This window comes from Mus musculus, chromosome 17, assembly GCF_000001635.26.
Source record: "Mus musculus strain C57BL/6J chromosome 17, GRCm38.p6 C57BL/6J".
Classification (NCBI taxonomy): Eukaryota; Metazoa; Chordata; class Mammalia; order Rodentia; family Muridae; genus Mus; species Mus musculus.
In genome coordinates, this window is record NC_000083.6 from 24713867 (window position 1) to 24727729 (window position 13863).

The 13863-nt window shown below is 48.3% G+C and overlaps 3 protein-coding genes, 1 long non-coding RNA gene and 2 other non-coding genes across 7 annotated transcripts; 2 read left to right on the forward strand and 4 right to left on the reverse strand.

The window, feature by feature from the left end:
• Nucleotides 1-1972: 1972 nt before the first annotated feature.
• Nucleotides 1973-4191, reverse strand: Rnf151 (ring finger protein 151). Its single transcript, NM_026205.3, has 4 exons — nt 4117-4191; nt 3597-3742; nt 3200-3296; nt 1973-2843 (listed from the first exon to the last, which is right to left on the reverse strand). The coding sequence occupies exons 1-4, from the start codon at nt 4117-4119 to the stop codon at nt 2370-2372; spliced, it is 720 nt and encodes a 239-aa protein (NP_080481.1). The 5' UTR covers nt 4120-4191; the 3' UTR covers nt 1973-2369.
• A 63-nt stretch (nt 4192-4254) lies between these two features.
• Rps2 (ribosomal protein S2) lies at nt 4255-8061 on the forward strand. 2 transcript variants are annotated; one of them, XM_030249519.1, is made up of 7 exons: nt 4255-4292; nt 6086-6266; nt 6407-6586; nt 6668-6865; nt 7103-7436; nt 7757-7848; nt 7937-8061. In XM_030249519.1, the coding sequence occupies exons 3-7, from the start codon at nt 6410-6412 to the stop codon at nt 8015-8017; spliced, it is 882 nt and encodes a 293-aa protein (XP_030105379.1). In that variant the 5' UTR covers nt 4255-4292; nt 6086-6266; nt 6407-6409; the 3' UTR covers nt 8018-8061. The 2 variants fall into 2 exon arrangements, with proteins under 2 accessions (XP_030105379.1, NP_032529.2); NM_008503.5 differs by lacking the exon at nt 4255-4292 and having other exon boundaries at nt 6197-6266.
• Nucleotides 5665-6099, reverse strand: Snhg9 (small nucleolar RNA host gene 9). The gene is made up of 2 exons (NR_027900.2): nt 5994-6099; nt 5665-5741 (listed from the first exon to the last, which is right to left on the reverse strand). It is a non-coding gene; the product is annotated as a small nucleolar RNA host gene 9 (long non-coding RNA).
• Nucleotides 5810-5966, reverse strand: Snora78 (small nucleolar RNA, H/ACA box 7). The gene has a single exon (NR_028515.1). It is a non-coding gene; the product is annotated as a small nucleolar RNA, H/ACA box 7 (small nucleolar RNA).
• Nucleotides 6923-7039, forward strand: Snora64 (small nucleolar RNA, H/ACA box 64). The gene has a single exon (NR_002897.2). It is a non-coding gene; the product is annotated as a small nucleolar RNA, H/ACA box 64 (small nucleolar RNA).
• Nucleotides 8062-8193: 132 nt separating the features above from the next.
• Nucleotides 8194-10557, reverse strand: Ndufb10 (NADH:ubiquinone oxidoreductase subunit B10). The gene is made up of 4 exons (NM_026684.3): nt 10321-10557; nt 8789-8927; nt 8515-8654; nt 8194-8354 (listed from the first exon to the last, which is right to left on the reverse strand). The coding sequence occupies exons 1-4, from the start codon at nt 10466-10468 to the stop codon at nt 8251-8253; spliced, it is 531 nt and encodes a 176-aa protein (NP_080960.1). The 5' UTR covers nt 10469-10557; the 3' UTR covers nt 8194-8250.
• Nucleotides 10558-13863: the final 3306 nt, after the last annotated feature.

Below are 13863 nucleotides of genomic sequence, written 5' to 3' on the forward strand. Positions count from 1 at the left end.
TTCCCTGAGCCTCTTAACTGCTCACCAGATAGCAAGAGTTGTTTTGCATAAACTGCTGAATTTATTCCTGATAACTCACAATTTGCATCATTATTTATACAACTAACATACGATTCAAAACAGAAATTATCTATTATATCTCACTCATATTCAGTCTCATGCAGGCTTCCCAGGCCCATTAGCACAGGAAGTGAAGAAACTGACCAATTATTAATAGGAAATATGTTAGAAGCCTCAAAATGTCATGAAAAACACCATGTTAAAAGTAAAGATTTAGCTAGGCAGTGGTGGTGCATGCCTTTAATCCTAGCACTTGGGAGGTAGAGACAGGTGGATTTCTTTGTAGGCCAGCCTGGTCTACAGAGTGAGTTCCAGGACAGCTAGGGCTACACAGAGAAACCCTATCTCAAAAAACCAAAAAAAAGAAAAAAAAAAAAAAGAAAAGAAAAAAATTCTACCACCTGGCAACAAGACAAGGACATGATAAAGAAATGTCCTGCTTGGCCTCTGTATAATCAAACTCCATTACCCACTGGAAGTGACCCTAGGGGCACCAAAGGAAATGAAATCTGGCAGATGGATGTGTTTTATTTTGCAGAATTTGGAAAAGTTTGTACACTGTACCACTGATAAATACTCAGAGTTTCAAAGGGCAACTATTTTGTATTCTGAAAAGGCTGCTCAAAACAAAAACAAACAAACAAAACAACCAAGCCGGGTAGTGGTGGCGCACGACTGTGATCCTAGCACTTGGGAGGCAGAGGCAGGTGGATTTCTGAGTTTGAGGCCAGCCTGGTCTATAGTGTGAGTTCTAGGACAGCCAGGACTGCACAGAGAGAAACCCTGTCTCGAAAAAAAACAAAAAAACAAAAAAAAAAAAAAAGGGTGATTCTGTGATTACATATTTACTGGAAGTAATGACTATCATGAGGTACCTGTGCAAATTAAGGCTGACAGTGCTCCCACATATGTCTCCAGTAAGAGGAAGCAGTTCTTTGCATACTATAAAACACATTCCAGGTATAATATACAATCCTACAGGACAAACAGTTGTATTAAGATCTCTTTCACTGAGCTGGAGAGATGGCTCAGCGTTAAAAGCACTGACTGCTCTTCTAGAGGTCCTGAGTTCAATTCCCAGCAACCACATGGTGGCTCACAATCATCTGTAATGGGATCTGATGCCCTCTTCTGGTGTGTCTGAAAACAGCTACAGTGTACTCATATAAATATAATAAATAAATCTTAAAAAAAAAACAAAAACAAAAAGACTGCCTGTTGAATACACACCTCTGTGTATGAGACATTGCTTTGGACACTTGGGACGACACCAGGGAAGAAAACAGACATCTTTTATTGTTTTGTATGAATGTATGGGTACCATGTGTGTGCCTCCTAGCCCCAGAAACCATAAGAGAGGATCAGAGCCCATGGAACTGGAGTAACAGATGGTTGTTAGCCACCATGTACATGGTGCAATCAAGAAAACTGAATCCTGTTTTAGAGCACTGAATCCAGTGATCTTAACCTTTGAGACATCTGACCTTTTGTTTTATTGAGACAGAGTCTATGTAGCCCCAGCTATCCTGGAATTTGGTATGTAGACCGGGTAGGCCTTGAACTCACAGAGAGCCATCTGCCTCTGCCAGAGTTCTAAAGGTGTGCAGCATTATTCGTGGCTTAAAACTCTCGCTCTTACATAGCTCACATTTTCAATGGACCAAGTAGGGTATCCAGGGAGGAGAGAAAATTCACAGTACTTAACGCAGATTAAGTGTCAATGCAGATTTAGCAAGGGAGGGCAGAGGGCAGGAGGGAGCATTGTACGTTAGGTAGTAAAGCTGCGTCAACATCTGAGCTATTGAAGTTGTAAAGCTGTGGCCTGTGGTCTTCTGGGCATGGTGCTTTGGGCTCAGAGCCGGTTGGCTGGCTTTGAGGAATGCAGAGGAGACTAAGTACAAGAGAACACAGATTTCTTTAACTTCTATTCTTCATTAGGATTTTGAGTCATTTGTAGTACCAGCTAGGAAGCTATTAAGTCTGGTAGGAAAGTGCAGGAGACCCATGGAGAGACAAGGTGGGTTAACGAAGAAGGGAAGAGCTTTGCAGGATGGGGACTATTCAGTGATAGATCTAACCGGAGAAAGAAGTGTCTGGGAGGTGGTGGGGTGGTGGTGACACAGCCAGAGCTACCGAGAAATCCTGTCTCAGTGGGGGAAAAAAAAGTCTGGGAGAACAGTCCAGGGAAGAAAGGGCAGTGTCTAATATGGAAGATTTGCAGGGATGACAAGGACAACGGAACAGAGAAGGCAAGGAGGACTTGAGGTGTGAGGTGGGCCAGGCCTGGGTTCAGTGTTTATTTAACTCCTCTATAAGACACTTTGGCCCTGCGTACCCCTCATCTCAGCCTCCGGGGTAACCTCAGTCTCTTGCACCTGGGCATTCAGGAGCAGGTTATCATCATCCTCCAGGAAGTTGCTCAGCTGTGCCAGCTGCTGGTGGATGATGCTGGTGGTGAGGTGCACCCGGCGTACACGCCCCAGCAGGCCCAGCAGCAGGGTCCGGTTGCGCTCATGGCGTTGGACCCAAGCATCACGTAGCTCGCGGTAGCAGTTGTGGTGCTCACCTTCCAAGGCAGCCAGGGTGGACCCACAGCCTAAGGGGCAGCGCTGCTGTCCATTCTGCTGGCAATGCTGGCGGTGTTCATCCAGGACCCCTCGCAGCACCTGCACAGTGCAACCCTCATTGGGGCAGGCCATCAGCTCAAAGGGGCATGAGTCCTGATGCTCCTTGCGATGAGCCAGAGGGTGTGTGTCCAAGCAGCCGGCTGCAGCGTTCTTGCACTAGGGAGTATGAGAAAGCTCAGTATGGATTAAACTAGGTTAGTCACTGCTAGCTGGGGCTCCCAGGTGATCCTTAATCTATGGTAATCCACAGACTATGAAACAAGCTCTAGAGCTTCCTGAACTTTTGTGATTCCAAGCTTTTTCATTTTATAAAGTTAGAGGGCTGAAGAGTAATGGCAGATTCATAATTCCTACCTGAAGTTCTAAGGGACAGGCACAGCAAGTGGTAGACTCATACTCTTCTGTCATCTCAATGACCTTTGGCCTACTCTTGGTTCTTTCCACCTCTTCTGTTCCTACCACCCCCAGCCCCCCACTGCCACAGGAGGATGGGAGTGGATGCTCAGAGCTACCTTGACTTGTAGGCGGCCAATGGTTTTTCGGAGTTTATTCACTTCGACCATCTTTCTCCTTGTCACCTCTTTTCTACAGCATGGACAGGTGTTTTGTCTAGAAGGAGACATGAGTATGATGGTGGAGGTCATATGCGTGCCAGAGCAAGTCTTCATGGGGAAACCCAGCTAGCCCCTCCTTTCTGTCTGGAGGCATAAAGTGGGCATTACAGTGAGCTTTTTGCTCCAAGCTGAAGCTAGGGACTTCAGACACATGGAGCCAGGGCACACACATGCTTAGTGTCCTAGACTTTGTAATTGAGTCTTATAGCCATTGGAACCCAGCTTTTGGTAGACTTTCCCATTCTTGGCCACAGGAATGAGCCCCCAGCCTCACCTACCTGCATTCCCGACATACCTGGCTAGCCACCTGAAGATGCACTTTTTACAGAAGATGTGACTGCACGGCAACCTCGTTGGCCTCTTGAGAACCCCATGGCAGACAGAACACAGGAACTTGCAGTCAGGAGGGCTGGCAAAGAGGTTGAGATCGTACCCACCACTCTGCAAAGACCAGGTCAGCGTTAGGGCCAAGCCTCCAAGCCCCTGCCACAAGTACTAATACCAGCCAGATAACCCTGCAATATTTTGATAGGGAGGACGGCTATCCAAAGAAATTTAAGGACAGAGCTTAGAGGGGTCTGCACCCACTTCAAGGGTGGATCTGTGGGGGCTGACTCCCAAGACTGCCAACTCTTGCCTGAAGAAGCTGGAATGTTTCTAGTACATACCAGCTAAGAGCCTTCTGAAAATTTTTTTGTCCCAGAAAAGGACTGTCATCCATTCTCAAGAGGGAGATAGAATCTATTTCTAGATAGTTGGGCATCTGCCTGGAATTGAGTACAATCTCAGAGCTGGTGAAGAGACGGGGGGCTCACCATGATCTGTATCTGGACAGCAGCTCCACTGAGACCAAGAGTTCAGGAGCCTCCATTTGACAGCACGTGTGGACTGACATCACAGTGGCATTGTCCAGCGTGGGCCAATCACAGCTCTGCTCCAGAGCCCACTGGAACCTACTTCATGACCACCTACCCTTAGCTTCCCTCCAAAGGTGGGTGGCCTCAATTCAGTAGTCTATGGATTCATTGTGTTGCCTTGGTTGTGGCTGACAGCTAGAGAACCAAGCTTGTAGAGGCTGGTTCCCTGAAGCCAGCAAGATCCCAGCGGCTCCTCCACTGACTGGGTACTCAGTTTAGGTGTTGAAGTTCTCCACTAACATCCCTTCATCAAGAACCAAGTTCTAGCTGGGCGGTGGTGGCGCACGCCTTTAATCCCCCCACTTGGGGGACAGAGGCAGGCAGATTTCTGAGTTTGAGGACAGCCAGGGCTACACAGAGAAACCCTGTCATGGGGGGAAAAAACAAAAAGAAGTTCCATGGCAGGAGATTCATCTGTGGAAAAGCCCAGAGGTTTTTCAACTGTAAATTGAAAGCCTTTGGGTAGACAATGGAGTTGTGAATATAGTGAAGTGTTGTCTTTTCCCCTTGGGTGTAACAAGGTCTCCATATTGGTACAGAGGTCACACTGGCCACATAATCATAGTAAGGACATGAGGTAGGTCTAAGACAACAGTAGTGGAGCTGCTAACATTCCATCAAAGTCTTCCTTTTAGCCAGGCCGTGGTGGTGGTACATTCCTTTAATCTCAACAGAGGAGGCAGAGGCATCTCTTTGAATTTGAGGCCAGTCTGATCTAAAGTGAGTTCCAGGACAGCCAGAGCTACACAACGAAATACTGTTTCATACCCTTTCAGTGAAGGCCATCTTGGGAGCTACAACAGTATACATAAAGGCCACTCCAGGTCATGATCTGACCTGGACTGTTGTGGGGCCACACGCTCAGTAAACTGAGATTTTTATTGGTTTACTAAGGTGAACTTTAGTGGTCACCACTGGTACCCTACTTGAAAAAAAAATGCAAACACATTCCTGTAAATTTATTTTAGCGTAGGTGGTCATCTTTTAAAAAACGTCGGGCTGTGGCTCAGTGGGTAAGAGCACCGACTACCCTTCCAAAGGTACTGAGTTCAAATTCCAGTAACCACATGGTGGCTCACAACCACCCTTGAGATCTGATGCCCTCTTCTGGTGTGTTTGAAGACAGCTACAGTGAACTTAAAATAATAAATAAATCTTTGGGCCAGAGCAAGCAGAGGTCCTAAATTCAATTCCCAACAACCACATGAAGGCTCACAACCATCTGTACAACTACAGTGTGTACTCACATACATAAATCTTTTAAAAAAATGTCTCGTCGGGCGTGGTGGCGGACGCCTTTAATCCCAGCACTTGGGAGGCAGCGGCAGGCGGATTTTTGAGTTCGAGGCCAGCCTGGTCTACAGAGTGAGTTCCAGGACAGCCAGGGCTATACAGAGAAACCCTATCTCGAAAAACCAAAACCAAAAAACACCAACATACGATAAGTTAGGTTAAATCACTTTATTTGAGAAAAGAGGACAATTCTTGCGGGAGGCGGCGGCAACGTCCATATCCAGGGGAACCTGCGAAATAAATGAGGCGGTTAAGACTGTGGCCACAGGGCGGACCGCGGGGCAGCAGAGTCGCTCTGGAATGTAGGGGCCTGGGTTTCACCCTCCCACACCGGGGCAGCGGGCGGTGAGCTGAGGCCTCTGTGGCTCTGGGCGCCGAATCTCACCCCCGGCTACAAGCCAAAGCCGAGGGTGATTTTCAACGAACGCCCATTTACTGGATCAACTGCGTAAGCCTGGAGAAGCCCGTGAGGAGCGACTTACCCGAACACGCCAACGTCGCCACGGGTTCCTGGACACAAGCGGGACGGCCCAGCGCGGGCGCGAGTATTTATACGTCCTTCCGGCTGGTGTAGGGCGCGGCTTCGGCGAGGGAAAGTCCGCAGGCGCAGACAGATCACGGCGGGGGCGGGACAAGACGCAGCCAACCACAGCCTGCGGGTGCTGTGCGTAGGCAGTCGAGATCTCGCGCTTCTTGGAGCACTATAAATTGTCCCTTCCGCGGCGCCTCCCTCTTCTTCTTCTTCGGGAGAACACGTGAGTCTATGTTGCTGGGACCTGGCTTTGCGGCCTGGGCCGTGGGAATCCGTGGACATCCGGACAGACACAGTTTTGGCAGGACCGCACAGCCTAGCGTTCTGCTGATTTCCTTTTTTTCCTCTTCTTTTTGTCACTAGCAAATGGCGGATGACGCCGGTGCAGCGGGAGGGCCCGGAGGACCCGGGGGCCCAGGATTAGGTGGCCGCGGCGGCTTCCGCGGAGGATTCGGCAGCGGTCTTAGGGGCCGTGGTCGTGGCCGAGGCCGTGGCCGTGGTCGAGGCCGCGGGGCTCGTGGAGGTAAAGCTGAAGACAAGGAGGTAGGTCTGGGCCGCTGGCGGGGCGGGCTGCTCGCCCCTGCACCGAGAGGCAGCCCTTTGACTGGTGTCTTCTTCCTTCAGTGGATCCCCGTCACCAAGCTGGGCCGTCTGGTTAAGGACATGAAGATCAAGTCCTTGGAGGAGATCTACCTGTTCTCCCTGCCCATTAAGGAGTCTGAGATCATTGATTTCTTCCTGGGTGCGTCCCTAAAGGATGAGGTTCTGAAAATCATGCCAGTGCAGAAGCAGACTCGGGCTGGCCAGCGGACCAGGTTCAAGGTTGGTTAAGATTGCTTTTTTGGCCGTGAGGTTGAGCAAAACTCTCTCACTCTGCATGGTTACACAAGGTTTTACCCGTGTGACTTTCGTACGGAGAGAGAGAGAAAACGAGTTCCTTCAGGACTTTGGATTGGCCTCACAGTGGCCTCTCTTGCCTAGAGGAGCACCACAGGTCCTCTTTGGGATGTGCTGGTGCCATGACCTGTCTCCAGCCATTTCACCTAAGTCTTCTCATAGGCTTTCGTCGCTATTGGGGACTACAATGGTCACGTTGGTCTTGGTGTTAAGTGCTCCAAGGAGGTTGCCACTGCCATCCGAGGGGCCATCATCTTGGCCAAGCTTTCCATCGTCCCTGTGCGGAGAGGCTACTGGGGGAACAAGATTGGCAAGCCCCACACTGTTCCATGCAAGGTGACAGGCCGCTGTGGCTCTGTGCTGGTGCGTCTCATCCCTGCCCCCAGAGGCACTGGCATTGTCTCTGCTCCTGTGCCCAAGAAGCTCCTGATGATGGCCGGTATAGATGACTGCTACACTTCAGCCAGAGGCTGCACTGCCACCCTGGGCAACTTTGGTAGGTATCTCACAATTAACTGTGGCCTCTCTTAGCTCTGCTGGATCACACAGGTCCAGTGTGTGGTTGGTGTCTTTTTGTTTGTTTGAGACAGGGTTTCTCTGTATAGTCCTGGCTGACCTGGAACTCACTCTGTAGACCAGAGACTGGCCTCAAACCGAAATCTGCCTGCCTCTGTCTCCCAAGTGTGTGCGCCACTATGCCCGGCTTAGGTTGCATGGCAGACCTGCCCCAAGGTGGCTTCTCTGTTCCTAGGATTGCAACAGCACCTTGGTGGGCAGGACTCTAATGAAGCCACCAACCCTCTTACTATTTTACAGCTAAGGCCACCTTTGATGCCATCTCCAAGACTTACAGCTACCTGACTCCCGACCTCTGGAAAGAGACTGTCTTCACCAAGTCTCCTTATCAGGTATTCGGATTCGGTTGGTGTGTTTGCCTTTATCTTATCTGAGTTTGGGGCATGCTGCTGTATACTAAAGTCTTGCTTCTTTTTTTAGGAATTCACGGATCATCTTGTGAAAACCCACACCAGAGTCTCTGTTCAGAGGACCCAGGCTCCAGCTGTGGCTACCACATAAGGGTTTTTATATGAGAAAAATAAAAGAATTAAGTCTGCTGATTATTATGTTTTTTTTTGTCTGTCTCCCCCATACATGATACTATGTAGCTCTGGCTAGCCCAGAGGTTTCAGTAGACTTGTCTAATACAACCTGAGAGGATATGGCTGTGTGCAATTTAGTCACCAGAAACACAGTTTATGTCCAAAACTCTTGACTTTATTTTTAGCAGTGGAATGAAGAGTTCTGGTCACCTAGGCAGCAGCCTCCTGCCTCGCAGCCTTCCTTTCTTCCAGCATCCTCTGCTTCTGCTTTGCCAGACACTTTCTGGCAGAATAGTAGGCTCCCAGGTCCAAGTCTGGAAAAGAGATTAGGGAGGGGGGCATGGGGAGCTGTTAAATGAGCTTGGTAAGGTCTTAGAGGCTGAGAAAACTCAAAACTGATCCCCAGCTGCCTAACAGTTAAATAGGTGGGGAAAGCTGGAGAGGAAAGGGTTGGCACAAAGCTGGGGGGCTCACAGCGGTCCTGGTAGGCTTTAGTCACTTTGGTGAACTGCTCCAGTTCCTTGGCACAGTTCTGCTGGTAGTTCTCTCCCTCCCTCTGCTGACAAGCCTTCAGTCTCTCCTGGATGATGTTCATGATCTCCTGGTCAACTTTGCTGAAAGATTAGGAGAAAAGTGCCTGTCTCAAGAATTTGAAAGGGTAGAGGACTATTAACCTCAGCCCAGGGAATCAACATTTCAGGAGAGATGGGGTTCCAATAGTGCCCAGTGTTCCCTGCTGCTTACGTACAAGTCCCTTCTCCACTGCATCTCAGCCTCATAGATACACAGAACATCACCCTCTTTGCATTCTGTGATGTCTGGCACTCGACGGTACTGTCGGTGGTAGTAGTAGGTTCGGTTCTTGGCATGCTGTCGTTCAATAAACTCTGCGGAAGAGAACACCTTGAACCTTGGCCTGTCAGCTGAAGCAGCTTGAGGCGAAGGGTCTGTAGTCCCAAACTGGCCGGGCGTGGTAGCGCACGCCTTTAATCCCAGCAGAGGCAGAGGCAGGCAGATTTCTGAGTTCGAGGGCAGCCTGGTCTTCAAAGAGTTCCAAGACAGCCAGGGATACACAGAGAAACCCTGTCTCGAGAAAACCAAAAAAAAAAAAAAAAAATAGTAAAATAAAAATAAAACCAAACCCAAAAATACAAAATAAAGTCCCAAGCTTTTACAGACCCCACAATTGAGCCCAACTACCCATGGGGTGGGGTGGAGTTGAATAGGCAAGGAGGCTCTATTAGGAACTCAAGCAAGACCCAATGGCAAATTACACAGCAGAGTTCCAGACACAGACATTTCTAAGATGCTACCCAAAAATGTAGTTGACCTTACTGCAATAATGCACTTGGGACTGGCTTGAAAACCATCTTTCTAACCCAAGGACCACCTGTAAGCCAGGGACAGTGACAAGTGTCTAACCCAAGCTACTGAGCAGCTGATAAAGATATTTGCTATGTTTGTTGTCCTGTATAACATTGGAGATGCTGTCTCACAAAGAAGCCACCACAACCGGACCCTCAACACTAAGGAAAAAAAAAATCTTAAGCATGCTGTGCACCCCTAATGCTGGATAAATGAGCTGCTTTGCTTAAGCCCAGCCTGATCCAGCTGCTGCCCACCGTTCTGGCAAACAGGTTGAGTGGATCGTTCTCTGGGACCAGGGATAGACATTTAAAACACGGCTTTGCCAGGTTAAACTGTGGTCCAAAGAGAACAAAATTACCACCCTGGTCATGCAGACGGATACAAACGGTCCATTTCAACAAGGGCTTATTGACTGGCTACTTGTGTACAACAAGGAAAGCTCCTTGCAGGTGGGTTAGATTCCTGTTTTTGGTACTTTTGTACCAGGCTGGCCTCAAACCCAGAGATTCACCAGCCTCTGCCTCCCCAGTGCTGGGATTAAAGGCATGCACCACAACCTCCCGGATTCCAACCTCCACCGCTTAAAAGAACGACCGGGGTCGACGAAAGGTTAGTTGGGGTTCTGCTGAAGACAGAAAGGATTATAGACAGGGTAGTCCCGGAAAGAAGTGGACTATCCTGCGGTGCAGCAGGGTAGACGGGAGGGCGTGGGAAGTGATCTGGAGTGACAGCACCGGGGCGTCTCAGATAAAAGGTAGAGGGTATCTTAGATGCACTGGGGGAGATTGAGACGATTCAGGGTGCGGGACAGCGGCATGCAGCGGGTGGTGGTTTCAGGGGGCGGAAACTGGATGTGGGATCCGCGGGGTAGGGGGGATCTCCACTAAGCGGGCGAAATTCTAGACCCTGTACCTCTCACGAGGGTCACGGGCCAGTCCACGACGAGGTCGTAGGCCTTCGTCAAGTAGGTGATGGGGTTAGGGAGCGAGGTCTGCGGCGAGGGAGCAGGCGTGCGGCTCGGGGGCTCCGGGTACACATCCTTGTCCCAAGAATCTGGCATGGCTTAAGCAAACTCTCCCCACCGACCTTCTACTCGCTCCACGTCCGGATCCGCTGGGCCCGCTAAGGACGCGGGACCTCTACGCCTGCGCAGAAAGGTGACAGCTGCGCCTGCGTAGTGGGCAGCCGCGAGGCACCATGGGATAGTGGTTCGCCTCTCGAGCACCCCCTTGTGGTCCCCAGCGCTCTGAGGCATCCTGTTTTTAGTTGGACAAAGATCACCAAATGGCTGGAAATGCTTTGCCCTGACCTACCAGCTAAGATAGCAGGGAATATGGTGAACATGGCTTGGAAGAGTACACACACCAGTCAACAACTGCTCTAGACTCTGCCTAGGTTCCCTGGGGCTGGTGGGTCCCAGTGAACCTCGGGACTTCTCTGAAGATGCAATCCTTGGAGGAAAAGGGTCCGCCACCCTAGGCACAGTGCTTCGCCCTGCTTCTGGTGGTTCTGGTCCTGAGCACTTGTGTCCTGAATTGTTCACTGTCCAGGACTGCACTGCCAAAACTCTTGAGTTTATGTGTTTAAAACCTGGTTTTGCAACCTGGAAATCCTCACTTATGTGTCATCTAGGTGCTGGTCACCTCCTGCCAGAGTTAGGGGCTAAGAAACAGCTATTAGCTGTAGAGATTTATCATAATCTAGTCTAATATAGACATCAGTTGTGACACCTAAGTCAGACCCACAAATCTTATCATTTTGGTAGCATAGAATCTTAGCATGTAGTGTAAAACCACTATCCCCAAGGAACATTTTAAACCTAATGGAGTCAGTAATTTTACAACTACAGAATTTTGATTGTGTAATAAATAATGTGCAAGCCTTTGATCCCAGCACTTGGGAGCAGAAGCAGGTGGGTCTCTGAGTTCGAGAAACGCTGTCTCAACAAGCCAAAAACAAAAACCTAAAAAGACACATGGGCATAGTGGCACAAATCTGTATTTGGACCTACATAAGGGGCTGAGCTGGGACAATCATTGGAATCCAGGAGTTCAAGATCAGTTTGGGGAGCCAGATATGTAGTTTCAGGCCTATAAGCCTAGTATTTTGGTGGCCAAGGACAGGATTGCCATGAGTTCAAGGCCAGATGGGTTATAATATGAGACCTTTTTTCTTTTTTCTTTCTTTCTTTCTTTCTTTCTTTCTTTCCTTCTTTCTTTCTTTCTTTCTTTCTTTCTTTCTTTCTTTCTTTCTTTCTTTCTTTCTTTCTTTCTTTCTTTCTTTCTTTCTTTCTTTCTTTCACAGGGTTTCTCTATATACCCCTGGCTGTCCTGGAACTCACTCTGTTGACCAGACTGGCCTGGAACTCAGAAATCTCCCTGCCTCTGCCTCCTGAGAGCTGGAATTAAAGGCATGAGCCACCACTTCCTGCTGAGACCTTTTCTCAAAAGAAAAAGAAAGGGTTGGAAAAATGGTTTAGCAGTTAAGTGGTCTTCAAGAGGTCCTGGGTTTGATGCCTACTGCTCATATAGTGGTTCATAACTGTCTGCAACTCCAGTTCCATGGGATCTGATGCCCTCTTCTGGCCTTCAAGAACCCTAGGCACACAAGTGGTACACAGACATACACAGAGGCAAAACACACATACACATAAATAAAATAAAATCTTTAATTAAAAAAAAAAGGAAAAAGTCTGATGGTAGTGGTACCAGCTTTTAAAGATTTATTTATTTATTATATATGAGTACACTGTAGCTGTCTTCAGATACACCAGAAGAGGGCATCAGATCCCATTAGATGGTTGTGAGCCACTATGTGGTTGCCGAGAATTGAACTCGGGACCTCTGGAAGAGCAGCCAGTGCTCTTAACCGCTGAGCCATCTCTTCAGCTCTGGTACCCACTTTTAATTCCAGCACTTGGGAGGCAGAGCCAGGCAGATATCTGTGAGTCTGGTCTACACTTCCAATACAGCCAAGGCTACACAAAGAAACCCTGTCTCAAAAACAAAACAAACAAAAAAAACAACCAATGAAACAAACAAAAACAAAACAAAAAACAAGAAGACAAAGAAAAGATAGTGAAGTAGAGGCCATGGAGGGGTGCTGCTCACTGGCTTGTTCTTCAGGGCTGATTCAGCTTGCTTTCTTACAGAACCCGGCCCCACCCACAGTGGGCTGGGCCCTCCCACATCAGTCATTAATCAAGAAAATGTGTTACAGGCTTATCTATAGGCCAATCTGCACTTGATCTTAGCCAAAAAGCCAAGAAGCGATCTATAGGCCAATCTGATTGGGGACATTTTCTCAATTGAGGTTCCCTCTTCCCAAATGACCCTGGCTTCTGTCAAGGTTTCTTTTTTGATAAAAAACAAAAAAACCAAAACAACAACAACAACAAAAAAAAAAACCCCAACTTGCCAGAACAGGTTCTTGTATGAATATGTTTTTATGTTTCTTTGTTTCTTTGTTTGTGTCAGGGTCTTATGTATCACATGCTGACCTGTAACTTGGTATATAGCTGAGGATGGTTTTGAATTTCTGATCTTCCTGCCTCCACGTCCCAAATGCAAGTGTTGGGATTATAGTTGTGTGTTACCATGTTTGGTTTATGCTGTGCTGAAGATTAAAGCCAGGGCAGCTCTGTGCACACTAGGCAAGGATTCTATGAACTGAGCCACACTCTTAGCTCTTCTTCCTTCCTCTCTCTCTCTCTCTCTCTCTCTCTCTCTCTCTCTCTCTCTCTCTCTCTCTCTCTCTAAGACAGGGATTCTTTGTGTAGCTCTGGTTGTCCTGGAACTTGCAAACATCCACCTGCCTCTGTGTCCTCAGTGCTGGGATTAAAGACGTGTGCCACCACCACCTGGCTTTACTTCAGTTTCTCCCTTCAAGTGTTTGCCTTGAGTTTTGCCTTGGTGATAGACTGTGATCAGGATGTGTAAACCAAATAAATGCTTTCCTCCAGTTGCTTTTGATTTTGATGCCTTTAAATTTTTTATTTTATTGTATTTATTATTTATTTGTGTAGGAGTGTTTTGCCTGCATGTATGTCTTTACCCCACAGACATGCAGTGCCCCTAACAGTCAGAAGACTTCGGATCCCCAGAGGCTGGAGTTACGTTGTGAGCCATCATGTGGGTGCTGGGATCTGAACTTGGGTCCTTAGGAAAAGCAAATAGTTCTCTTAACTGCTGAGCTATCTCTCCAGAATCAATCATGGTGTCTTTATTCCAGCAATGGAGAACTCTAGCTTACAACTCTCAGGACAAGAGACCTCTTTACCAGTTTTCCTTCTGGCTGTGACCTAAGAACAGAATCGCTCCTCTGGCCACAGTGGTCCTTATCTTTGGAGAGTCATCACACAGTTCCCCAGGACCATGGTGAGTGTGTGGGAACACTCTCCCTGGTGCCAGGTGTTCTTACCACTGTAAGCTGTCCATCTAATGCCCTTCCCAGGTT